Source organism: Protomyctophum parallelum, assembly GCF_964188405.1.
Source record: "Protomyctophum parallelum genome assembly, chromosome: 3".
NCBI classification, from domain to species: Eukaryota; Metazoa; Chordata; class Actinopteri; order Myctophiformes; family Myctophidae; genus Protomyctophum; species Protomyctophum parallelum.
Genome location: NC_139698.1, coordinates 4,821,073 through 4,848,330, shown reverse-complemented (window position 1 = coordinate 4,848,330; position 27,258 = coordinate 4,821,073). Strand labels below are relative to the sequence as shown.

At 44.1% G+C, this 27,258-nt stretch overlaps 1 protein-coding gene across 1 annotated transcript; it reads right to left on the bottom strand.

The window, feature by feature from the left end:
* Positions 1 to 1,439: 1,439 nt before the first annotated feature.
* On the bottom strand, positions 1,440 to 27,037 carry LOC310856121 (disintegrin and metalloproteinase domain-containing protein 15-like; the record flags this gene model as incomplete). Its single annotated transcript, XM_083761354.1, has 10 exons — positions 25,831 to 27,037; positions 20,319 to 20,395; positions 12,035 to 12,111; positions 10,055 to 10,133; positions 8,337 to 8,413; positions 7,137 to 7,413; positions 6,389 to 6,454; positions 3,929 to 4,000; positions 3,288 to 3,457; positions 1,440 to 1,623 (listed from the first exon to the last, which is right to left on the bottom strand). Exons 1-10 carry the CDS (start codon positions 26,066 to 26,068, stop codon positions 1,440 to 1,442), a joined length of 1,317 nt encoding a protein of 438 aa, XP_083617480.1. The 5' UTR covers positions 26,069 to 27,037.
* Between the last annotated feature and the right edge of the window lie 221 nt (positions 27,038 to 27,258).

The following is a 27,258-nucleotide window of genomic DNA, read 5'->3' as shown; positions in this document are numbered from 1 at the left end:
GGCCGAAAAAAAGGTTCTGAGAACCTGGTCTGAAACCGTGCCGTACCGCGCTGTGCGCTGTGGAAACAAACCCAGAACTAAAAAAATAGGTTCAGGTTCTGGATAGTTCTGGTTCCACCCCATAGTGGAAAAGGGGCCTTAGTCAATAGACCAGGGGTGGGCAACTTTGACGATGGCCAATATATTTCCACACTCATTCCACAGGGCCACAGTTGCATATTACTGTCGTAGCAAAAATAGCCGATCTACAAGCTCAAAACGCGTCGCTATGCGGCGCGTTTTGAGCTTGTAGAGTCAGCTATTTTTGCTATATTTGAATTTGAAAACCTGAATATTTTTTGGCTATTTTTTTTTTATCCTGAAAGTAACACATTTTATTGAATTTCAAATGCATTTAGTTATAGTTATGTTAACTTTATGAACTGTTAACTACATTAGTCACAAAAAGACAATAACATTTTTGCGAACGCAGTGAGCCACTTACTATGACAGCAAGGGCTGAATGTCTGTGTGTGTGTGTGTGTGTGTCACGCCTGTTACACCACCCGCCCGCCACCAGAGGGCGCAGCTGTAGCACACACACACACACAGGGCGCAGCTGTAGCACACACACACACACACACACACACACACACACACACACACACACACACACACACACACACACACACACACACACACACACACACACACACACACACACACACACACACACACACACACACACACACACACACACACACACACACAGTTCATTCACCCAATCTATGGTGGACTATGCATGGCAGGGTCGTCTCTTCGATCCCGGGCTCTTGGTGTTGAAGTGTTACTTCACAGCAAGACGCTGAACCCCTAATTGCTCCCGATGTGCAGGTCGGTGCCTTGCATGGTTTCCTCTGCCATCGCTGTATGAATGTGTGTGTGAATGGGCGAATGCAATGCACAATATATGTAAAGCTGTTTGCATGTGTATGTGTGTAAATGGGTTTATGTAATGCACAATCTATGTAAAGCTTTAGGCGCCTATATATAAATGCACCATATACCTAGCCTGGTTAATAAACCAGACTAATATCGCACGGACCGCGGGATATTAGTCTGGGGAGGCTCAGCTTGATTTCATTTCCAGGGGAGCGGGTTGAAACCTTTTCTCTTTGACGCAATTGGTCAGAGCTACTGTCAGTCAAAGGTCTCAAGCATTGAAAGTCACTGTACCAAAGCCCGCCCATATTGCATACCGTGTCCCGATTGGCCGCCCCATTTCTCTGGTGTAGGAAATGCGGCGTACAATTGAGCCTCTCCAGACCGTAATCCGCCGGCAGGCAATTTATTTTTGCCAACGGCTGATTCGGTCTGGTTTATTATAACCAGGCTACCATTTAGCATTTACAGAGATAGAAATGAGTGCAGTTTGATGCATGTTCGTATGGTTTTATTGGTCACAGGAAAAAGGATGAGCGCGGCGCTCTCTCACCACGTTGACTCCTCCAGAACGGTCCGGGAACACAAGGAGGACTGGACGCCATGCCCACTGTGGTCCCCCCGAAAGACTCCCCCTGGAAACAACACAACCACACATCATTGGTTCCCATGCCCACTGTGGTTCCTCCTAAAGGCTCCCCCCTGGAAACAACACACGACACATCATTGGTTCCCATGCCCACTGTGGTCCCGCCCAAAAGACCCCCCCCTGGGAACAACGACACATCATTGGTTCCCATGCCCACTGTGGTCCCTCCGAAAGACTCCCCCTGGAACAACACAACCACACATCATTGGTTCCCATGCCCACTGTGGTCCCGCCCAAAAGGCTCCCCCTGGAAACAACACAACGACACATCATTGGTTCCCATGCCCACCGTGGTCCCTCCGAAAGGCTCCCCCCTGGAAACAAACAACGAACATAGTTGGTTCCCATGCCCACTGTGGTCTCGCGAGCTGTGCGTTATCGTGCCGTAAACAGTATCGTTTTTATTGCGTACATAACAAGCTGTTTTATCGTAGCTAAATGAGGCAGTAGTTTTAATACAGTCATAACAAGCTGTGTGTTATCGCCTAAACGAGGCAGTAGTTTTATCACATACATAACGAGTTGTGCGTTATCGTGACGTAGACATTCATTACGTACATAACCAGCTGTGCGTTATCGTTCTAAACGAGGCAGTACGTACATAACCAGCTGTGCGTTATCGTTCTAACGAGGCAGTACGTCGTACATAACCAGCTGTGCGTTATCGTTCTAAACGAGGCAGTACGTCGTACATAACCAGCTGTGCGTTATCGTTCTAAACGAGGCAGTACGTCATACATAACCAGCTGTGTGTTACCGTTCTAAACGAGGCAGTACGTGTACATAACCAGCTGTGTGTTATCGTTCTAAACGAGGCAGTACGTCGTACATAACCAGCTTGTGCGTTATCGTTCTAAACGAGGCAGTACGTACATAACCAGCTGTGCGTTATCGTTCTAACGAGGCAGTACGTACATAACCAGCTGTGCGTTATCGTTCTAAACGAGGCAGTACGTCGTACATAACCAGCTGTGTGTTATCGTTCTAAACGAGGCAGTACGTACATAACCAGCTGTGCGTTATTGTTCTAAACGAGGCAGTACGTCGTACATAACCAGCTGTGTGTTATCGTTCTAACGAGGCAGTACGTCGTACATAACAGCTGTGCGTTATTGTTCTAAACGAGGCAGTACGTCGTACTACCAGCTGTGCGTTATCGTTCTAACGAGGCAGTACGTCGTTACATAACCAGCTGTGCGTTATCGTTCTAAACGAGGCAGTACGTCGTACATAACCAGCTGTGCGTTATCGTTCTAAACGAGGCAGTACGTCGTACATAACCAGCTGTGCGTTATCGTTCTAAACGAGGCAGTACGTACATAACCAGCTGTGCGTTATCGTAGCTAAACGAGGCAGTACGTACATGACCAGCTGTGCGTTATCATTCTAAACGCGGCAGTACGTACATAACCAGCTGTGCGTTATCGTAGCTAAACGACCCTGTACGTACATAACCAGCTGTGCGTTATCGTTCTAAACGAGGCAGTACGTCGTACATAACCAGCTGTGCGTTATCGTTCTAAACGAGGCAGTACGTACATAACCAGCTGTGCGTTATCGTTCTAAACGAGGCAGTACGTACATAACCAGCTGTGTGTTATCGTTCTAAACGAGGCAGTACGTCGTACATAACCAGCTGTGTGTTATCGTTCTAAACGAGGCAGTACGTCGTACATAACCAGCTGTGCGTTATCATTCTAAACGAGGCAGTACGTACATGACCAGCTGTGCGTTATCGTGGCGTAAACGAGGCAGCAGCTCATTGGTCCTCCAGTCCAGGAAGCGGCTCAGCGTCTCGGCGGGACTTCTGTCCACGTTGATCTTGTCTCTGTCGCTCCAGATCTCCACACCCGTCAGAGCCACGCGCACGTTCAGCGCACGGTAGAACTGTCGCGTGCACGCACACATGTGCACACGCGCACACACACACACACACACACACACACACACACACACACACACACAGTTAACGATTGAATCGGTTATAAATAACGAAATGGGGAATGTTTGTCATTCATTCATTGCATTTGTAGTTTAATTCATTCATTCATTCAGTGTATTTGTAGTTTCATTCATTCAGTGTATTTGTAGTTTCATTCATTCATTCAGTGTATTTGTAGTTTCATTCATTCATTCATTAATTCATTCAGTGTATTTGTAGTTTCATTCATCCATTCAGTGTATTTGTAGTTTCATTCATCCATTCAGTGTATTTGTAGTTTCATTCATTCATTCATTCATTCAGTGTATTTGTAGTTTCATTCATTCATTCAGTGTATTTGTAGTTTCATTCGTTCATTCTGTGTATTTGTAGTTTAATTCATCCATCCATTATAGTGTAGTAGAGTAGAGTCTCACCCAGTCGACCTGGTTGGCCACGTCCAGCATCCGATATATGATGGTTTTATTGTTCCTCTGGTAGTTTAAATACTGAAATATCAAACATAACATATGATGGTTTTGTTGTTCCTCTGGTAGTTTAAATACTGAAATATCAAACATAACATATGATGGTTTTATTCTTCCTCTGGTAGTTTAAATACTGAAATATCAAACATAACATATGATGGTTTTATTCTTCCTCTGGTAGTTTAACCCATTCTGACCTGAGATCAGATTCTAAAAATGTCTTCTACATCCTGACAGTTTTCCATTCTGACCTGAGATCAGATTCTAAAAATATCTTCTACATCCTGACAGTTTCCCATTCTGACCTGAGATCAGATTCTAAAAAAAATTCTTCTACGTCAGTCGCTCTTCGATTTTCCAAAAATAGCAGACCTACAAGCTCATAGCGCGCCACTCGGTGGCGCGCTACGAGCTTGTAGATCTGCTATTTTTCAATAGCTAAAGCATAGCATAATGCCAACACCAAAACGGGTTCCCGTTCAGAATGGGTTAACTACTGAAATATCAAACATAATAGAAATTGACTTGACTTGTTCATTTTATTTAAATTATTATTATTTTAGTTTTGAGTATGTTGACGAAACGGAAGGAGACAAAAAACTATGATTTGTTCCAAAACTAAAACGTTTGATCATGAATTTTCAATTATTGTAAAATCGTACATTTCTGTCATTTTTTCTTTAACTTTTGGTAAGTATAGTCCGGCAGCCGACAGGCTTCTTTTGTTTAAAGTGGGAAATGTGGTATATAGTCTTTTGTGTTGGCCTAAAATATTGTCTATATATACTGTACATACATTCATGAATCCACCTGCTGACCGGCTGTCACTATTGGGCAATTTTTATTTTCATAAACATATCCTAAGGCAGGCAAAATTGTCAAACTTCCCTTATGCTTTAACATATCCATGTCAGTCGCTCTTCGATTTTAAAAAAATAGCAGACCTACAAGCTCATAGCGCGCCACTCGGTGGCGCGCTATGAGCTTGTAGGTCTGCTATTTTTCAATAGCTAAAGCATAATATGATGCTAACACCAAAAAGGGTTCCCGCCCAGAATGGGTTAAGTGACATGTCAATCTAGGGGGTTTTCATTATTCTGAATACATTCCAAGCATTAGTTTTGCTCCTTGGGCTAAAAAAAAAGCCATAGCTACTTCAAATGTGCCCAAAATGTGCTGATGACCTCATCACATTTGTCAAGGTTCAAGGTTTCTTTGTTTTGTCTCCCAAGGGAGAAATTTGTCTTGGACCCCAAAGGACCCGCCATGACGTCTAAGGCCATCATTTAGCCCAGGGAGTGTTTTTTGTGCCAAAATAATTCTTGGAATGGATTCAGAATCATAAAAGGGTAGGTACCCTCACAAAAAACATGCAGTAATCCTGGTCACTATACTGCCGCCCCCTGGCCAGCCGGAAGGAACTGGTTGGAATAACGTGTTCCTTCCACGCGCTATACGTCCAACCAGGGAAACTCCCCCCTGTCAGGTGTAAAGGAGCAACTTGGACACTCAGGCATGAAGGAAGCATGAGTTCAAGTCCGTTGCTCTCCCCTTGTCCCCCATATATGGGGACTAGGTTGGTCTCCCCTTGTCCCCCATATATGGGGACTAGGTTGGTCTCCCCTTGTCCCCCATATATCGGGACTAGGTTGCTCTCCCCTTGTCCCCCATATATGGGGACTAGGTTGGTCTCCCCTTGTCCCCCATATATGGGGACTAGGTTGGTCTCCCCTTGTCCCCCATATATGGGGACTAGTTTGGTCTCCCCTTGTCCCCCATATATGGGGACTAGGTTGGTCTCCCCTTGTCCCCCATATATGGGGACTAGGTTGCTCCCCCCTTGTCCCCCATATATGGGGACTAGGTTGGTCTCCCCTTGTCCCCCATATATGGGGACTAGGTTGGTCTCCCCTTGTCCCCCATATATGGGGACTAGGTTGGTGGAGGGTGTGTAGAGCCCAGGATCACATTAGATGATTGACACAGGGGTGAAAAATGGGTTACAAAATCGTGGAATAATAAATATAAAATATATTTAAAAAAATAATAATCATAAAACCCCCTAGTTTGACACGTCACATGCTACTTAAAGCATAAGGAAAGTTTGACATTTTTGCCTGCCATAGGAGGTTAATGGTAGCCACAAGAAACTCCTATAAAAAAGAACTGTGAGCTTGTATATCGGCTATTTTCAGCAAGTGTAAAATCAGTCATTATACGACGGCATCAAGGCCCGCAAAAATACATTTTAGTCGACTAAAATCTCATGACATTTAGTCGACTAAAACTAAAACATTCCAGGTGACTAAAATGTGACTGAAACTAAATGAAAACTATTGAAGAGACTATGACAAAAACTAAAATCTAATAATTTGCTGCCAAAAACAACAGTGTAATATGAAAACCTACCTCCTGGTGATCTGCCACCAACACCAGCTCGATGTACTTGGTTTCTGACAGGATGTCTCTCTTCCTCTGCAATTAACACAAGATTAATTAACATCATTAACACTTAGGGCTGTATTTTGCGTGTCTTAAGTACCAGGTCTTATTCCCTAACTTGAGTAAACTAAAGACCTGGAGGCGTGATCAATGCTCTTTGGCTATTCTGAGTGGCCAAACAGCATTGATCACACCTCCAGGTCTTTAGTTTACTCAAGTTATAGGTAATAAGACCTGGTACTTAAGACACGCAAAATACAGCCCTTAGCCCGCTAGCATTTATTGACAAATCAGGATCTAATTATTAACGCCAGCATTTTTCCCCAGTTGAGCTCTTGTTTTGAAAAGCCACAATTCCAGACTTCCTGGAAGTGAACATAAACTAGTTCAAATGTTGTTTACAAGATGGATCTATCTTTGTTTTGACCAAAAATGCCATCTGGGACAAGGAGTAGGAGATACAGTTTGTTTGTTTGTGTGTGTGTGTGTGTGTGTGTGTGTGTGTGTGTGTGTGTGTGTGTGTGTGTGTGTGTGTGTGTGTGTGTGTGCGTGCGTTCTCACCCTGTGTGTGTGTGTGTGTGTGTGTGTGTGTGTGTGTGTGTGTGTGTGTGTGTGTGTGTGTGTGTGTGTGTGTGCGTTCTCACCCTGTGTGTGTGTGTGTGTGTGTGTGTGTGTGTGTGTGTGTGTGTGTGTGTGTGTGTGTGTGCGTTCTCACCCTGTGTGTGTGTGCCGCTGCATGGAGAGGAGGTACAGGGGTGTGTGACACTCCGCAGCTAGCCGCCACCGGGCCGGGGGAGCCCTCTGGTGGCGAGGTCGGGTACAGCGGATGGACCGTGACGTCTTCTGGCTCCTCCCCTCCTCCTCCTCCTCCTCCTCCTCCTCCTCCTCCTCCTCCTCCTCCTCCTCCTCCTCCGCTCCCCTCTCCTCCCCCCGTCTCCCCCTCCCCAGGCTGCAGTTCAAAGGTCAGGGTGGAGTTGAGCGCCACGATGCCCCTGAAAATATAACATCGTAAAAAGATCAAAACAGGAGTTTCTCCTTTGTTTGTTTGTTTGTTTGTTTGTTGTGGGGGCACGCTGGCGCCTGCTGTTAACCCATTCTGACCTGAGATCAGATTCTAAACATGTCTTCTACATCCCTGACAGTTTTCCATTCTGACCTGAGATCAGATTAAAAAAAATGTCTTCTACATTACTGACAGTTTTCCATTCTGACCTGAGATCAGATTCTAAAAATGTCTTCTACCTCCCGACAGTCTTCTGAAAAAGCTATGTTTCTATGTCAGTCGTTCTTTGATTTTTCAAAAAATAGCAGACCTACAAGCTCATAGCGCGCCACTCGGTGGCGCGCTATGAGCTTGTAGATCTGCTATTTTTTCAATAGCTTTAGTTTAAAGCATAGCATGATGCTAACACCAAAAGGGGTTATATTATAACCTCATTGTCGACCTTGTAGAGCTGTTATCTCTGACCCCCCCGGGGGTCTGACCTCTGACCTCTGACCCCCCGGGGGTCCCCGGACCGCACTTTGAGAACCACTTGATTTACAGCACCATGTCATGTGACCTAGTGACCATGTGACCAGGAGCCACTCACATGATCCAACACACATCTGATAAATCCTGCTCTATGTCCAAACAAACGCACACACAGACACGCGCACACGCACGCACTCACACACACACACACACACACACGCACACACGCACACACACATACACGCACGTACGTTGCAACACAGCAGAGCTTATAGCTTCTGTTCAGGTCAAAGGTGACGGAGATTAGCTGAGCTCGCGTTAATGAGAGGAAACGTACACACTTTTTCTGCTGTTCATCCAGGCTATGACTGTGCGTGCGTGCGTGCGTGCGTGCCTGTGTGCGTGCCTGTGTGCGTTGCGTGCGTGCGTGTGTGCGTGTACCTGAGTCCGGAGCAGGTGCTGAGGGCGACTCTGGACTGTGGGAATCCTCTGACTGACCCATGGTAGTAGCACAGAGTCTGGAATGACATCATCATCATTTTAATAATAATAATAATAATAACAACAATAACCAACCTTTACGCCCCATGTTTGGCCCCATGCCAACACCAACAGTCTTTAGACAAACACTCATCATTAGACTGCTTACGATTATTGGCATTTTGCTCTCTGTATTTAGAGTAGAGTTTATTTATTTTGGTCATTCAAACAAATCAATACAGTGCCTGCTTTTCTTTTTTTGCAAAATAAACATTGACCAAAAAGGTGTAGGCTGAAGCCTAAGCTTATAGTGCCTACCCTTCTAACAGATAAACGGCTTTCATAGGTAAAAAAAACAACAAGAAAACAAAACAAAAACAAACAAACATAACATAAAACAAAAACAAAGACAGACAGGACAATACAGTTAACAGGAACAAGACAAAACACAAAACGAGAAAACAATCAATGTTCTATTCACGCGAGCTACATAATATGTGTTTGATTGATCGAATACTGTATTTAGTCAGACACGTAAACAGGCATGTGGTACAGTACACAAGTGCAGTCAGCCATTGAGGCTGAAAGGATAACACAATAAAGGTCCCAGGCAGGGACTCAGCTTCCATTGTATTCGATTCATCAACATGGCAATAGCATTAACATACTGTACATAACGTATGCGTCATCAGCGGATGGAGGAGGAGAGTGTGGAAGTGTATACGGGTTCAGCAACCATGGGAGAAGTGTGTTCGTTAACCCATTCTGGGCAGGAACCCCTTTAAGCCATTCTGACCTGAGATCAGATTCATAACGAGGTGTCCGCCGGACACACACTGGTCCTGATGAACCCATTCTGACCTGAGATCAGATTCTAATTTTTTTTTTTCTTTTTTTTTTCTTCAAAAATAGCAGACCTACAAGCTGATATCGCGCCACTCGGTGGCGCGATATGAGCTTGTAGATCTGCTATTTTTCAATAGCTAAAGCATAACATGATGCCGACACCAACGCCACGTTATACTTTAGCCATTGAAAAATAGCAGATCCACAAGCTCATAGCACGGCACTATGAGGGGAGGAGGGGGGGGGGGGGGATCCTTCACATGAAAATGTTTGAGAACGACTGTTCTGTTGTGCTTGAAAAGTTGAAATGTTCTGTAATTCTGCAAACTGTACAAAAATACATATTTCAATCAATCAATATAGAAACATGAGGTTTTTCTGAAAACGGTCATGATTTTGAAGACATTTGTAGAATCGTTCTCAGGTCTAAATAGGCAATAATAAAGTCCTTAATGGACGCCTGCAGTTCCGAAAGGTATCGCAGAAGTGCATCAATGACGTTAAAGAACACCCCCGAGGCGAAATATTGCATTTATACAACAGTTACCCTTAAAACTAAGATAAGTCGCTGAAATGACCAGTATGGGTGGCTGGATGGTAACCACAAGGTTGCCAGTTCGAACCCTGTGGGCTCCCCCAGAGTTAGTGTCCTTGAGCAAGACACTGAACCCCTAATTGCTCCTGATGTGCTGGTTGGGTGCCTTGCATGGTTTCCGCCGCCATCGGTGTGTGAATGGGTGAATTGAAAAAAAATTCAACCCCTTTTGGTGTTAGCATTACGTTATGCTTTAGCTATTGAAAAATAGCAGATCTACAAGCGAGCGTGTACTCACCAAGGGGTCCGTCTCCATGGAGACCCCGGTGCCGTTGGGGAGGTAGTAGAAGACATTGGGGGGCTTGGGGAGAAGACCACTGCAACACACACACACACACACACACACACACACACACACACACACACACACACACGTTAACCCTCTATGTCCTGAGGCTGATTCCACAAAATGTCTTCTAAATCCCAACAGTTTTCTGAAAAAAATGTGCGTGTGCTCTCATGGAAGTGGCAATAATAACTGGTGTGGTGAGCTGCCATACATCGTTACACCAGAAGGGGGCAGACATGCTTTGATGTTCACTGGATGTGAGACATGCTCAGTGCAATCTATACACACCTGGTATGGAATGATCCAGATTTAACTTCCAATCTATTCACACCTGGTATGGAATGATCCAGATTTAACTTCCAATCTATTCACACCTGGTATGGAATGATCCAGATTTAACTTCCAATCTATTCACACATGGTATGGAATGATCCAGATTTAACTTCCAATCTATTCACACCTGGTATGGAATGATCCAGATTTAACTTCCAATCTATTCACACCTGGTATGGAATGATCCAGATTTAACTTCCAATCTATTCACACATGGTATGGAATGATCCAGATTTAACATTCAATCTATTCACACCTGGTATGGAATGATCCAGATTTAACATTCAATCTATACACATGTGGTATGGAATGATCCAGATTTAACTTTCAATCTATACACACGTGGTATGGAATGATCCAGATTTAACTTCCAATCTATTCACACGTGGTATGGAATGATCCAGATTTAACATTCAATCTATTCACACCTGGTATGGAATGATCCAGATTTAACTTCCAATCTATTCACACGTGGTATGGAATGATCCAGATTTAACTTTCAATCTATTCACACCTGGTATGGAATGATCCAGATTTAACTTCCAATCTATTCACACGTGGTATGGAATGATCCAGATTTAACGTTCAATCTATTCACACCTGGTATGGAATGATCCAGATTTAACAATTATTGACACATACTTCCCAATATTATTAACATAATGGTTGTCTACTACTACAAGTTAAGACGCGCAAACGCAGCTCGTAAATTACAATAACAACAATTAGAATAAATGACATACTAAAAGAAATGTTTACTGGTTTTTGTCCAGGTCCTACTACTACGAACTAGTCTATCATGCTCCAGTTTTGGCTTCACTGCACTGGCTTCCGGTTGTTTTGGGATTGATTTTAAAACTATTCTGACCTGAGATCAGATTCATACAAGGTTTCCGCCGGACACACACTGGTCTGATGAACCCATTCTGACCTGATATCAGATTCTAAAAATGTCAGTCGCTCTTCGATTTTTCAAAAATAGCAGACCTACAAGCTCGTATCGCGCCACTCGGTGGCGCGATACGAGTTTGTAGATCTGCTATTTTTCAATAGCTAAAGCATAACATGATGCTAACACCAAAATGGGTGCTCGGTCAGAATGGATTAAAACTATTTTACTTGTCTATAAAGCTCTCAATGGTCTCGCACCTTCCTACCTACATGACTGCCTGCCTAAATATGTCCCAAACCGCCCGCTAAGGTCTTCCACTGCTGGCCTGCTCGCTTTGCCCAAAAAAATGGCAACACACAAATACGGGGAAGCAGCTTTTTGCTTCTATGGGCCGACGGCATGGAACAAGCTCCCTCTGTACCTTCGTCAGGCAGCCTCTGTAGACATTTATAAAGCTCAGCTCAAGACCCACTATTCTACACTCTTGCTTTTAATTGATCTTTTATTTGTTGTTATTCATGTCCTCACTGTATTGCATTACTGCTTGTTTTTTAATGTTTATACCTTGCTTTTCTTTACTTTCTTTCTCCGTTGCTCTGTAAAGCACTTTGAGCTGCATTTCATGTCATGAAAGGTGCTATACAAATAAAGTGTTATTATTATATTATTATTATTACTATAATAACTATAACTATAATTCTTACTGGTTTTTCTCCAGGTCCAGAGAGTAGAAGGTTCCTCCAAACTGTACGACACATTCCAGTCTGTCTGGGTGACCGCTCTGTTGGAGAGACATTACAATGACATCATTATAAATATATATATTTAATATTGTAAACGTTAAATATTAAATTACAACACATTCCAGTCTGTCCGGGTGACCGCTCTGTTGGAGAGACATTACAATGACATCATTATAAATATATATATTTAATATTATAAACATTAAACATTAAATACAACACATTCCAGTCTGTCTGGGTGACCGCTCTGTTGGAGAGACATTACAATGACATCATTATAAATATATATATTTAATATTATAAACATTAAACATTAAATACAACACATTCCAGTCTGTCTGGGTGACCGCTCTGTTGGAGAGACATTACAATGACATCAATATAAATATATTTAATATTATAAACATGTCATTAGATAGAACACATTCCAGTCCGTTAATCTGTTGGGAGAGACATTATAATGAATGCATTATAAATACATATATTTAATATTGTAAACATTAAATACAACAAATCGCAGTCAGGGCTGCAACTAACGATTATTTTCATAATCGATTCATCTGCCGATCATATAACCCATTTTGACCTGAGATCAGATTCTAAAAATGTCTTCAACATCCTGACAGTTTTCATTCTGACCCGAGATCAGATTTAAAAAAAAGTGCCCTTCTGGGCACAGGTCTCCACCAGGATTTCTTCCTCAGCCTAGTGGGAATATGCGTGCACAGTTTCATCGCAATCGGACGCTGCGAGTTGTGGCGATTTGTACAATCGATTTGTACAAGCCAATCGTGGCCAATCAGGATGGAATATGATAAATCAAACAAACCTGTCTTGATCACATGACTATGGAGATCATGTGTACCGATTTGCGTGAAATGTGGATAAAATCTGAAGGAGTAATAATAGAAAATGTGTTTTACATATGTGGGCCTCCTGGTGGCGCTATAAAGAGCAGATGTGAAAAATTCCAGGCAAAGGTTTTTCCTTGGCCTCTAGGGAGTTGGCATACAAAGTTATCCACAGATCCGTGCAGTTAGAGGTAAAAACACTTTTCGGCCAGTTATAGCGCCACCTTGAGGCTGAGTTGAAATTGTTCATGTGGCATTTTGTCCTCGGCCTAGTGGGAATGTGGGTGCACAATTTCACGGAAATCACGCGATGTGTTCATGATTTGCAGCATTTTGTTTGAAACTGAGCACTCCTGTGAACTTTGGAAGCCAATCTTAGCCAATCAGGATGGAGTCTGAGAAATGTGAAAGACCGGTTTCGTTGAATGGCTCTAGAGAGACTGTGTACCAATGTGCGTGATGTTTGGACAAAATCTGTGCAAAAACTTGTTTTGCACAAAGCGGCCTCCTGGTGGCGCTATAACAGGCCGTTCTGGAAAGTTTGGGGCAGAGGTTCATCGTTGGCATCCAGGGAGTGTGTGTGCAAAATTTGGCATTGACCGGGTTAACGGTGGCCGAGATTAGCTCCTCACGGACGGACGGACGGACGGACGGACACACGGACGGACGGAGTGCAAAACATACTCTCCCCCCATGCCTTCGGCCTGGTGGAGACAAAGATGTCTTCTACATCCTGACAGTTTTCTGGAAAAGCTATGTTTCTATGTCAGTCGTCCTTCAATTTTTCAAAAATAGCAGACCTACAAGCTCGTAGCGCGCCACTGGCAATACAGTATTATGTATCAATACAGTATTGCTTTGTTTTCAAAATATACGGTTTTCTAATGAATATTTTTTTCATTTCCTGAAAAATGAACATTTTGGAGTCCTCCCGACACAGAGATATTGTCATGTCATTGGTTTAGTGGAATACTGTATTGCCATTGGTTCAGTGCTGAGTCATGTCATTGGTTTAGTGGAATACTGTATTGCCATTGGTTCAGCGCTGAGTCATGGTGACAGAATGGACAATGGAAGTCACTTCCTGTCCTCCACGAGATATCTCGTTGGAATGCTTTTTTTATCCCACGATTTTGTAACCCATTTTTCACCCCTGTGTCAATCATCTAATGTGATCCTGGGCTCTACACACCCTCCACCAACCTAGTCCCCATATATGGGGGACAAGGGGAGACCAACCTAGTCCCCATATATGGGGGACAAGGGGAGACCAACCTAGCCCCCATATATGGGGGACAAGGGGAGACCAACCTAGTCCCCATATATGGGGGACAAGGGGAGACCAACCTAGTCCCCATATATGGGGGACAAGGGGAGACCAAACCTAGTCCCCATATATGGGGGACAAGGGGAGAGCAACGGACTTGAACTCATGCTTCCTTCATGCCTGAGTGTCCAAGTTGCTCCTTTACACCTGACAGGGGGGAGTTTCCCTGGTTGGACGTAGCACGTGGAAGGAACACGTTATTCCGACCAGTTCCTTTCCCCTCCATCAGGCACCCCGGCTGGCCAGGGGGAGGCAGTATAGAGACCAGTTCCTTTCCCCTCCATCAGGCGCCCCGGCTGGCCAGGGGGAGGCAGTTTAGAGACCAGTTCCTTTCCCCTCCATCAGGCGCCACCGGCTGGCCAGGGGGAGGCAGTATAGAGACCAGTTCCTTTCCCCTCCATCAGGCGCCACCGGCTGGCCAGGGGGAGGCAGTTTAGAGACCCCTAAACAGCCCTGTTTTAAGTTGTTTCCTGTCTATCTGCACTATGTCCTATCGATAAAAAGGATGAACTATACAAGGCATTCGGGGTCATGGTCAGAGTACGTATTCGCCCAGGACCCGGTCCAACCCACCACCACCCTTCCTGATCACCTTTTAAAAAGTGTAAAAGTTTAGAAAACGCCTTCGTCCAAAAAGCAGTCAGATCAGCAAACACAGGATGCCATGTCTGTCACTCCCCTTTTCCCCACACACCTTAGGTCAGCGGGCGGTCCATTATTATGGAACTAAAATACTTATACTGGCTAAATATACTGGCTAAATATACTGGCTAAATATACTGGCTAAATATACTGGCTAAATATACTGGCAAAGCTCAGTTTTTTTACATAATAGGTATGCCTAGTTAAATCATTTTGCGCGGGAACCCCTTTTGGTGTTGGCATTATGTTATGCTTTAGCTATTTAAAAATAGCAGATCTACAAGCTCATAGCGCGCCGCCGAGTGGCGCGCTATGAGCTTGTAGATCTGCTATTTTTGAAGAATCGGCGAAAAGTGACATGAAAAGTGTATGAGAACGACTGACGTAAAAAAAACAGCTTTATCAAGAAAACAGTCAGGATGTAGAAGACATTTTTAGAATCTGATCTCAGGTCAGAATGAAAACAGTCAGGATGTAGAAGACATTTTTAGAATCTGATCTCAGGTCAGAATGAAAACAGTCAGGATGTAGAAGACATTTTTAGAATCTGATCTCAGGTCAGAATGAAAACAGTCAGGATGTAGAAGACATTTTTAGAATCTGATCTCAGGTCAGAATGAAAACTGTCAGGATGTAGAAGACATTTTTAGAATCTGATCTCAGGTCAGAATGGGGTTAAACAACTAGTCGACTATAGTAAACTAGGCAACTAGTAAAAAATCACTGGAAGTGAAAGCCCTACAGTTTGTTGGGTCAAACCAGAGACTCTGAACGGTGGGAGTGTAAGTGGTGCCTCGCTACCAGTACCAGTACACAGAAGTGAACCTTTCAAAGCCAGTTTTCTCAACCCACCGTTTCTCTGCAAGACATTACTCTATAAGACATATCTCCAAAACTGGTGGGTCAAACTGAACAACAAATATGTCAATTTTACGCTATGATTCCCTGCTTTCATATGACATGACAAAAAAAATAAAAAAATCCAAATTTAGTCACATATGTACTGTACTAGTGGGCCTACCAGGGGTTGGATTGGCGGGGGTGTGGGAGGGGGGGGGGGTGGACATATGGACTAGCGTGGCGTCAGGCGATAGGGCTCCTGCCCTGGTATGGGCCTCATGGATCGGCTTACAGCGCATGAGGAAATGTGTGTTGTTCGGGTTTAACCCATTCTGACCTGAGATCAGATTCATGCGAGGTTTCCGCCGGACACACACTGGTCTGATGAACCCATTCTGACCTGAGATCAGATTCTAAAAATGTCAGTCGCTCTTCGATTTTTCAAAAATAGCAGACCTACAAGCTCGTATCGCGCCACTCGGTGGCGCGATACGAGCTTGTAGATCTGCTATTTTTAAATAGCTAAAGCAAAACATGATGCCAACACCAAAATGGGTGCCCGGTCAGAATGGGTTTAAGCCACCTCTGTCACCGTTAGCTTCCAACCACGTTTTAACGATTGTTTTAGACTTTATAGGCTGTTGAAAAATAGCAGATCTATACCTAATGCGTGTGAAACTGCAGGGTGTCCATGACATTAACATGTTTCGGAATCACTGCTATAGAGCCGTGATGAAATCCTCCCTTATCGAGGTCAGTGGCATGTGTTTTCAAATGGGGGGTCCGTGGGCTAATAAATGTTGATTTGGGGGTCCTTGACACGAAAAGGTTGGGGAACCACGGTGTCAAACAACATTATAGAATTAGGACACAACGTTTGGGCTGTGAACGGCCTTCATCAGGTGACAGTAAAGCCTGTGTGTGGACCACTTCTTCACTGTATGCATCTACCTTTGTCCAGCACCAGCCAAGAACTGGATGTGCACAAGCCACCTGCTTTTTAACCCATTCGGACCTGAGATCAGATTAAAAAAAATGTATTTTTTCAAAAACAGCAGACCTACAAGCTCGTAGCGCGCCACTCGGTGGCACGCTATGAGCTTGTAGGTCTGCTATTTTTCAATAGCTAAAGCATGACATGATGCCGACACCAAAATGGGTTCCCGCCCAGAATGGGTTAACTAAAAATCCTAAACGTCTTTAACATATATTTTTGTTACAAACATAAAGACCCCAGAGAAAGTGTTCTAATTCTTCTAAACGTCATTAACACTTCTGTCCCTTTAAGCCCCATTGCTAACATAAGTGAAAATAGTTGATCTACAAGCTGTGAACGTGTCGCAAAGCGTCGCGTTGACAGCTTGTAGATCAACCATTTCCGTTGTTTGTTTTTTGGGAGAGCGAAAAGAGAAAGTGTTTGACAATGTCGTTGCATTCAATACAACGCTTATCTAAATGTTTAATATATTACATCATCACATTCCGGCCAATCACAATTTGCCGTCTTCACTTTTTTATCCTCATCAATACGTACTTTGGCTGATCACTCCATAGCGATGGTTTGATTGGCTAAGCAATCAAATCCTCGCTATAAGGGCTGATCAGCCAATTGAATCATCGCTAAAATTCACACAAAGCTGGGCATAGGAGGGTCTCTCTCTCTCTCTCTCTCTCTCTCTCTCTCTCTCTCTCTCTCTCTCTCTCTCTCTCTCTCTCTCTCTCTCTCTCTCTCTCTCTCTCTCTCTCTCTCTCTCTCTCTCTCTCTCTCTCTCTCTCTCTCTCTCTCTCTCTCTCTCTCTCTCTCTCTCTCTCTCTCTCTCTCTCTCTCTCTCTCTCTCTACTCAACTCAGAGTGAAACTTCCCTTCGCTTTCTCTCCTCTCACTGTGTCAGGAAGGAAAGGGCTGTTTGCATGTGTCAGTGGGTGCGTGTGGGTGTACACTGTGTGTGTGTGTATATGCGTGTGCCTGCAATCATCAACCACCAGTGCCTCTTAAGAGCACTTCAATCAGTGTAACACAATGCAGTGAACTTTTGAACATGGGTCAACCCAGAAAATGGAACAATTTACGCCCTCTGGAGTTCCGTAAGGGGTCCATTTGGAGTTCTGTAAGAGGTCCATTTAGAGTTCTGTAAGGGGTCCATTTGGAGTTCTGTAAGGGGTCCATTTAGAGTTCTGTAAGGGGTCCATTTGGAGTTCTGTAAGGGGTCCATTTAGAGTTCTGTAAGGGGTCCATAATCCATTAGAGTTCTGTAAGGGGTCCATTTAGAGTTCTGTAAGGGGTCCATTTGGAGTTCTGTAAGGGGTCCATTTAGAGTTCTGTAAGGGGTCCATTTAGAGTTCTGTAAGGGGTCCATTTAGAGTTCTTAGGGGTCCATTTGGAGTTCTGTAAGGGGTCCATTTGGAGTTCTGTAAGGGGTCCATTTGGAGTTCTGTAAGGGGTCCATTTGGAGTTCTGTAAGGGGTCCATTTAGCTGGGGACCCCCCCTGAACCCCCCCCTCCCTGCACTAACACCACTGTAATGGAGCTTATTGGCCCGTTGGGGGTGATGAGGTCATTGAGATGATGAGGTCATTGAGGTGATGATGTCATGCAGGGTGGGTCCGTTGTGTATCGTGTGTGTTGCCGGGGGCAACAGGGGCCTCGAGGGGGGGGGGGGGGGGGTACTACGACGACCCCGGGAGGTCCTCAAGACCCCAGAATGGGGTCCATTCCCGACATGCACATGGATGATGTCATCAGCAGAGAGGTGTGTGTGTGTGTGTGTGTGTGTGTGTGTGTGTGTGTGTGTGTGTGTGGCCGCACCCAGATGAATTGTACTAAGAAGAATGTTTTGGGAGAGGAGAGGAGAGGAGAGGAGAGGAGAGGGGAGGGGAGGGGAGGGGAGGGGAGGGGAGAGGAGAGGGGAGGGGAGGGGAGGGAGGGGAGGGGAGGGGAGAGGGGAGGGGAGGGGAGGGGAGGGGAGGGGAGGGGAGGGGAGGGGAGAGGAGAGGAGAGGAGAGGAGAGGAGAGGAGAGGAGAGGAGAGGAGAGGAGAGAGAGGAGAGGAGAGGAGAGGAGAGGGAGAGGAGAGGAGAGGAGAGGAGAGGAGAGGAGAGGGAGAGGGAGAGGGGGGAGAGGAGAGGAGAGGAGAGGAGAGGAGAGGAGAGGAGAGGAGAGGAGAGGAGAGGAGAGGAGAGGAGAGGAGAGGAGAGGAGAGGAGAGGAGAGGAGAGGAGAGGAGAGGAGAGGAGAGGAGAGGAGAGGAGAGGAGAGAGAGGAGAGGAGAGGAGAGGAGAGGAGAGGAGAGGATTCAATAGCCTTTCCTCTGAATGAACCTCCGAATCACTTCTGTTTCAGGAAACAACTTTGGCTGCCTGGCGGGTCGCGCGGTGTGTGGTGTGTGTGTGTGTGTGTGTGTGAATGAGAGCATTCAGACTGTATAAATCTCTGCCTCTCCATTATGTGAGAGAATGGCCTAATGTGTGTGCATACGTGAGAGGTGTGTGCGTGCGTGCGTGAGAGAGGTGTGTGTGTGTGTGTGTGTGTGTGTGTGTGTGTGTGTGTGTGTGTGTGTGTGTGTGTAGGAAGGAAACGGGAGCGTTGACATTATTTCACCAGGAACGTCCTGTGCGGCGAGTAGCGATCTAACAAGCTCAGGGGGAGGGCACTTCCTGCGCAGCCGACAGGAAGTGTGACATCATTTCCCCGAAAAGGAGAAGCGAGGCTCGCGATAGGAGGAGGTGTGGTCGGTCCACGAGGCCGATCTGAAGTTCGCTTAAAGCCCATTCTGACCTGAGATCAGATTCTAAACATGTCTTCTACATCCTGACATTTTTCTGAAAAAGCTATGTTTCTATGTCAGTCGTTCTTCGACTTTTCAAAAATAGCAGACTCGTAGCGCGCCACTCAAATCTTTGCTTCTGCATGGGGGGGGAATTAAAAAACTTCAGTGCACTGTGCCTACACATGTTGCGACAGCAAGTCGCAACATGTGTAGGCACAATGCAAGGAATAAATGCATTCGCCATGTATCCGAAGAAGTCTAATCCAATCATTTTAGATTTCTCCAGTTTAATCCTGAGTTTAAGTTTTGTTGTGTTCAAGATCTGATTTTAGGCATGTTTTAAGCCTCCAGGAAATCCGTGTTGAGGTTCTTAATCCACTGTTTTGCCAATTACATATAATTCTGACAATAGTTTGAGAACCACTGACATAGAAACATGGGTTTTTCATGTAGCCTGAGAGGCTAAATGTCATCAGATGGTGGTCCGTGGCTCAAATGGGTCTGAGAGGCTAAATGTCATCAAATGGTGGTTCCGTGGCTCAGATGGGTCTGAGAGGCTAAAATAATGTGATTTTAGGCCTAAATGGGTTAACTCAATTGTCATATTGTAATCATAATTAATTATAATAATCACATCGTCTTGGAGGTGCAAGAACAGCGGAAAGAAATACGTTGTGATGAGTGATGTCATTTTGTAGTTTTTGCCTCTGCGTGCGCGTGCGTGCGCGCGCGCGTGCGTGTGTGTGTGTGTGTGCGTGCGTGCGTGTGTGTGTGTGTGCGTGTGCATGTGTGTGTGTGTGTGTGTGTGTGCGTGCACACACCTGCAGAGCTTGTCTCAGGCTCCTCTTGTGTCCGTCCACCATGCAGAAGGGTGTGGTTCTCTCTCCACGCTGTGAACCTGGCGCACACACACACACACACACACACACACACACACACGCACACGCACACGCACACGCACACGCACACACACACACAATATTATTAGGGCCGGGACTAATTGCGATTAATTTAGATTAATTAACTACAGACAAATTAATCGCAATTAACTTCAGATAAATTAATCGCACCTTTTTTTTCACCGCGGAACGTTTCTCACTGGGCGCTTTTCTATAGTACTGAAAACTGGAAATAATAAAAAGTCACCCCATTTTGTGTTGCCTAGAACTGGAGGTCTGACAAAAAACAGTAACAATATGAAGTAAGTACAGCTTTGTGATGTCACTGAGATGTACTTGTTACTGTTACAAATTTTTTTTCAGACCTCCAGTTCTAGGCAACACAGAATGGGGTGACTTTTTATTATTATTTCCACAACAGGTATATTAATGACAGTAAAATGTTGAAAATGAGTGGTATCCTGTAGTCACTATTCATTGATTCACTGGGATACCAAAAAACATTAAAAAAAAGGTTTCTCGCTGTTCTCGGGTTGAATATTGATATGTGATTAAAATGCGATTAATCTAGATTAATTAATCGCAAAGCCTCTGATTAATTAGATTTTTTTTTTTATCGAGTCCCAGCTCTAAATATTATGTTTGTTTTTTTGCAAATGCATTCTGCGAACCATTATAATATTATTATTATATCATTATACAGTTTTCGGCCCCTGGACTTTTTTGATTGATTGAAATATTCATCAACAGTTTGCAGAATTACAGTATCCTAGAACAATACAAACTCAATACAAAGACTGTTAACTGTGAGTGGACGACCCAATTATAAGCATTACACTTGTTTACAACAGGGTCCACCTTGTTCAATTCATCAAAACATTTAGAGACGTACACAAATAGACACTTCTATGTAGTCAAAGAACAGAACAGGAATTCATCATAAAGGAAGCAAAAAGGGAAAAGAAACATATACAGTGAGGGGAAAAGGGGGGGCTTGGTATGAAAAGGGTTGAAAACCACTGGGCTAAAGGTCAGAGGCCCTACTGTATATTCCTACTGTAAACCCCTTATCCCTAAAAGTCTTTGGCTTATATTTCTTTTGAACCCATTTTGACCTGGGAACGATTCTGCAAAACTCTTCTAAATCCTGACTGTTGTCTTGAAAGAGCTGTTTTTCTATGTCAGTCGTTCTCGAACCGTTTGTCACTTTTCACGATTTTTCTAAAATAGCAGACCTACAAGCTCGTATCGCGCCACTCGGTGGCGCGCTACGAGCTTGTAGATCTGCTATTTTTAAATAGCTAAAGCATAACATGATGCTAACACCAAAATGGGTTCCCGTTCAGAATGGGTTAAAAACATTCCTGAATAGTTCAAATAGTCAATCTATATAATAATAATCTATATATAATATAATAATCTATAATAATCTATATACAAGCTCACGAAGTGTTGATGACGTAGATTGGCTATAGTTGCACAATTTTTATGTTTTTCAAAATAGTTTAAAAAAAAAAGTATTTCAGGGATATTATTATTAACCCATTTAGAACTGAGATCAGATTATATTATATTCAAAGATGTGCTGCAAAATTTCACATAAAAAAAAATATATAGCAGATCTACAAGCTCGGCGCCACGCTATATGAGCTTGTAGATCTGCAATTTTTTTTCAATAGCTGAAGTTTGGCTTCTTTTAACTTTCATCCACCTTCTCCTCGTTTTTAACCTTTTGAGTGCTGGTATCGCCGCCTTGTCTTCATAGCTGAAGTTTATAATGCTTATAAAACACCAAAAGGGGTTCCCACCCTGAACGGTTAACCCATTCTGACCTGAGAAAAGATTCGACCAAATGTCTTCCAAATCCTGACAGTTTTCAGAAAAACCCATGTTTCTAATTGTCAGTGGTTTTCAAGAAAATATATGAATTTGGCCGCCGAACCCCCATCTGAAAATATGTTGTTCCAGGGACCCCTCAGAAGCAAAGATTTAAGTTAAAAACTTTCACTCTGAAAGAATAATATATATTATTCAAAGGTTTGCGCCACATTTTCACGTTCTTTTTCAAAAATAGCAGACCTACTATGATGCGCTATTTTTAATGCTTAACCCAGACGGGAACCCCTTTTGGTGTTAGCATTATGTTATGCTTTAGCTATTAAACAAATAGCAGATCTACGAGCTCATAGCGCGCCACTCGGTGGCGCGCTATGAGCTCGTAGATCTGCTATGAGCTTGTAGCTCTGCTATTTTTGAAAGAAACCGAGGAACGACTGACATAGAAACATAGCTTTTTCAGAAAAATGTCAGGATGTAGAAGAACATTCTTAGAATCTGATCTCAGGTCAGAATGGGTTAACTTAAAAACACCAAAAGGGGATCCCGCCCTGAATGGCTTAAGGGTTTAAAATAGGGCGCCAGGTCTGCTGAGTCATTTGGCAGGTGACCAGGTGGCCAGCCGAGGCGGCCATTGTTCGGGACATCAAACATTCCGTTCCTGTCCTGTCCAGAACAAGGACAAAAAGGAAGTGAAACCCGGATGCGTTCCTGCCAACACCAGGACATCACACACCACGACCATCTATAGCTTTCTTCCACTCCCGCTGTGACACGTCATGGGCTTGTAGATCGGCTATTTTTTGGCACACAGCTGAGTGAAAATCTGGCATTCTGACACCATTATATATTTAACCCGTTCTGACCTGAGATCAGATTCAAAAAATGTCTTCTATGTCAGTCGCTCCTCGATTTTTAAAAAATAGCAGACCTACAAGCTCGTAGCGCGCGCTACGTGGCGCGCTACGTAAAATGAAACATTTGGTTTCATTTTACGCTTTCAAGAGTTAGATTATTGTTGTTTAACATCTGCATTGTTGGTTAGTTTACAAGAAGTCGACACAATTAGAGAATGTGCAAGAATTGTTATTTTGATCAATGTTTGCCTGTTATCTCTCCTATTTTGGTAACCAACATCAACACGGCATGGAATTGTGGACAAAATCGTATCCATGCCACGATAACAAAATGTTCTTTTGCTTTAGGGTCTGAGATGCTAAATCTCATCAAATGTGACCAGATTTGACTGAGAGCCTGCCATCGCAGAAATTCCAGCTTTTCACCAGAGGACAAAAACTATTTTTTTTGTTGTTTTTATCCAAAATGAGTCATTAGCACAGGCAGACTCTTCACATACTTGAGCATGTCTGAAATAAGTGTCAAGAGCTGAAATAAAAGCCCATCTCCAAAACTGGTGGGTCAAACTGAACAACCAATGTCAATTTGAAGTTATGATTCCCTGCTTTCACATGACATGAAAGAATCTAAAATTCCCCAAAGATTCAATGGCAGTCCCTCAGTCAAATTTGGTCACAAATGGTGGTCCGTGGCTCAAATGCCGAATATGGGCCTTGACCTGAAAAGAGTTGAAAACCACTGGTGTAGTAGTGGTTGTGGGTATACTGAATGTGAGAGCCAGGTTATGTGTATAGCCGCAATTTGCAACTCTAGATTTTTGTTATAATGGGCTGAATCTAGAGTTGCAATACCCTCCATTGACTCCCCACTCATCTCATTTGGTTTGCGATCTGCTCGTCTTAAAGGTATATTCAGTGATTTCACTTAATTCAAATATCACTTATTTTTTTGTTTTGTTGTGATAGTCCTCTCTACTATAGAGTGTGCTGACCATATAAGGAGTTCCTCCCTGTCCCTAGTTAACCCCTGGGGGTCAAAAAACCTTAGGTTTCGTTTTTGACTCTCTATCCTGATTGGACGAAAGGCTGGGTCCCAGCCAAAAACTAAACCTTTGAGTGAAATTACTGAATATACCTTTAAACGACGTTAAACTCACCAACATTGCAGCTGTAGAAGTCCAAGCTTGAATTATCCTCTTTCAATCTGCCGATCTGGTTTTTCATTGTTATGAGCTATGCTTTCTGTCAAGACATCCTCTGCAGGTGATTCTTCTTCCAAGTGCTGGAGTCTGGAAGCACTCGTCGTAAGTCACTGAACGGCCCTGCGTACCGCCCGTTTCGAATTTGCACATAATGCAGGAGGCATGCAGCGCGACCCGTTAACAAAAACGAGTGCTTCCAAACTGCAACACTGCAAAGAATCACTTGCAGAGGATGTCTTGACAGAAAGTAGCTCATAACATGTCTACGGTGGATTTTTATGAAAAACAAGCTTGGCAGATTGAAAGAGGATAATTCGAGCTTGGACTACAGCTGCAATGTCTGTGAGTTTAACGTCGTTTAAGACAAGCAGATCGCAAATGCAAATTGGATGAGTGGAGAGTCAATGGAGGGTATTGCAGCTCTAGATTCATCCCATTAAATTAGAACAAAAATCTAGAGTTGCAAATTGCGGCTAGGTTATGTGTAGTGTAGTGTAGTGTAGTGTAGTGGTTGTGGGTATACTGAATGTGTGTAACATATTTCTGTGATAGGAACTTTTTTTTTCAAACCACTCCTCAAACCCATCCCTATCATGGGGGAACATTCTCAGAGAATAGCTGACCTACAAGCTGACGAGGCATCGCACTTACAGATGTGCTGTTTTCTATCCTGTGAAGACAGTTGGGGCTGAATTTTGCGTGTCTTAAGTACCAGGTCTTATTCCCTAACTAAAGACCTGGAGGCGTGATCAATGCTCTTTGGCCACTCAGAATAGCCAAAGAGCATTGATCACGCCTCCAGGTCTTTCGTTTACTCAAGTTATAGGTAATAAGACCTGGTACTTAAGACACGCAAAATAAAGCCCTTGGTGTCAAATGAAGCTAGGCAAGGGGCAAGGGCCCCTTGCCCCCCCCCCCCCCCCCCCCCAAAAACAAAAATTATATTCGAACTGGGGCCCCCCACCTTAACAATAACTTTGAATTGTAGTCATTGTACTCTCCACCAATAGTTTAAAAGTGTTACTATTTGATAAAACATTGTTTTAAAAAAAGAAATGTCAGTCACGCTCCTCCAATGATTTTGGCTTAATGTGCAACATTGTTTTCTCACTCAACGGTAATCAAACCGATATAACGGTATACATACCTACTGTACACTACAGCAGGGTATATCTGCACACTTCTAAAGTGACAATTTAAGGCGTTCTGAACGGGAACCCATTTTGGTGTCAGCATCATGTTATGCTTTATCTATTGAAAAACAGCAGACCTACAAGCTCATAGCGCGCCACCGAGTGGCGCGATACGAGCTTGTAGGTCTGCTATTTTTGAAAAATCGAAAGAACGACTGACATTTTTAGAATCTGATCTCAGGTCAGAATGGGTTCATCAGACCAGTGTGTGTCCAGTGGAAACCTCGTATGAATCTGATCTCAGGTCAGAATGGGTTTTAAGGCGTTCAATTTAAGGCGTTCCTCGCTTCACGTTTGCAAGGCCCTTTGGCGACAGAAGTGTGTGTGTGTGTGTGCGTGCTCTTACTCTGTTGGTCGCCTCCAGGCACGCGGTGGGGTTCCACTGGCTGAGGATGAGGATGATGATGATGATGAAGATGGTGGGATTCCCCAGGCAGGGTTTTAGCGTCACTCCCGTGAACCGATACGAGCAGCAGCAACAACGTTACCATAGAGGAAGAGGAGGAAGAGGAGGAGGAGGAAGAGGAGGAAGAGGAGGAGGAGGCGCGGCACGCGCCACACGCTCGCCGTAGACTGCAGAGCATGTCGACCTTTTGAGCGGTGCCCGCAACCACTCCAATGGACAGCTGTGTGCGCCTGTCCGTCCGTCCGTCCGTATGTCCGTTTGAGTACGGACAGCTGCAATAGCGCTGGGTGACCTGAAGCGGCACCGTTGAGCAGCCTCAAGGGCCACAGTACAGCCGCTGAGCTTCACACTGACCACTATAACAATAGCACAGCACACACACACACACACACACACACACACACACAGCCTGACCTGCACTGCTCAGTTCACACAGGTGTGATTGTTGACTGCACTACTATACTAGCCATCAACAATCGTGTTAATTAATAAAGTATCTGATGAATCACGTCGTTTAACACTCACGGCATATGGCTTATTATATAAAGTATTGTCAATGTGTTGTTCGCTTAAAGTCTCGTCAACATGTTGTCGTTTACTTAAAGTACATAAAGTTGTTTCTTCACCCACGGTCCTATGGTTTATAATTTATATAAAGTCATATGAGGAAACGACTCGTCTACGCCAACGACCCAGTCCGACCCCAACAGCCATGATGAGCCCGGAACAGTTCACACTTCACAGCCACACACACACACACACACACACACACACACACACACACACACACACACACACACTGTGACGTCTCCCCCTGCCGCGACCACCACGTGTTATCACATGACGTCACAGTTGATCATTATGACGTAGAAGTTGTGTTTATAACCCGGCCGGTGTGTAGAGTTACTCCTATCCGCTCCAGGGCTGTATAGTTTGTAGTGTCAATAATCCAGTTTATAGCTCCGACGTGTGCGTCCACTCCACTCCACGCCGCTGTTTAGACGCGTTTTTACACATATAGGGGAAAGCGTCACTTGAACAGAGAAAGGCGTCATTTAAACAGGGCAATAAAGCGTCATTTAACATTTAAAACGAGGAAAGCGTCATTTAAGCAGAGAAAAGGCGTCATTCCTGCAGACACAAGAGGAGGAAAGCGTTGTTTTTAAAACGCTGCCAGGAGGACAGGGAAAGCGTCCATGCAGCGTCAAAGTGTGTCTCCCTCTCTGTCAGAAATGCGTCATTTGAACAGAGAAGGGCGTCATTTAGAGAGAGGAAAGCCTCGTCATGTAGCGGCCAGTCAGTCAGTCAGTCAGTCAGATGGTCAACTCTGTTTCAACGCAACACAGAGTGGTGTTGTTGTGATAATCC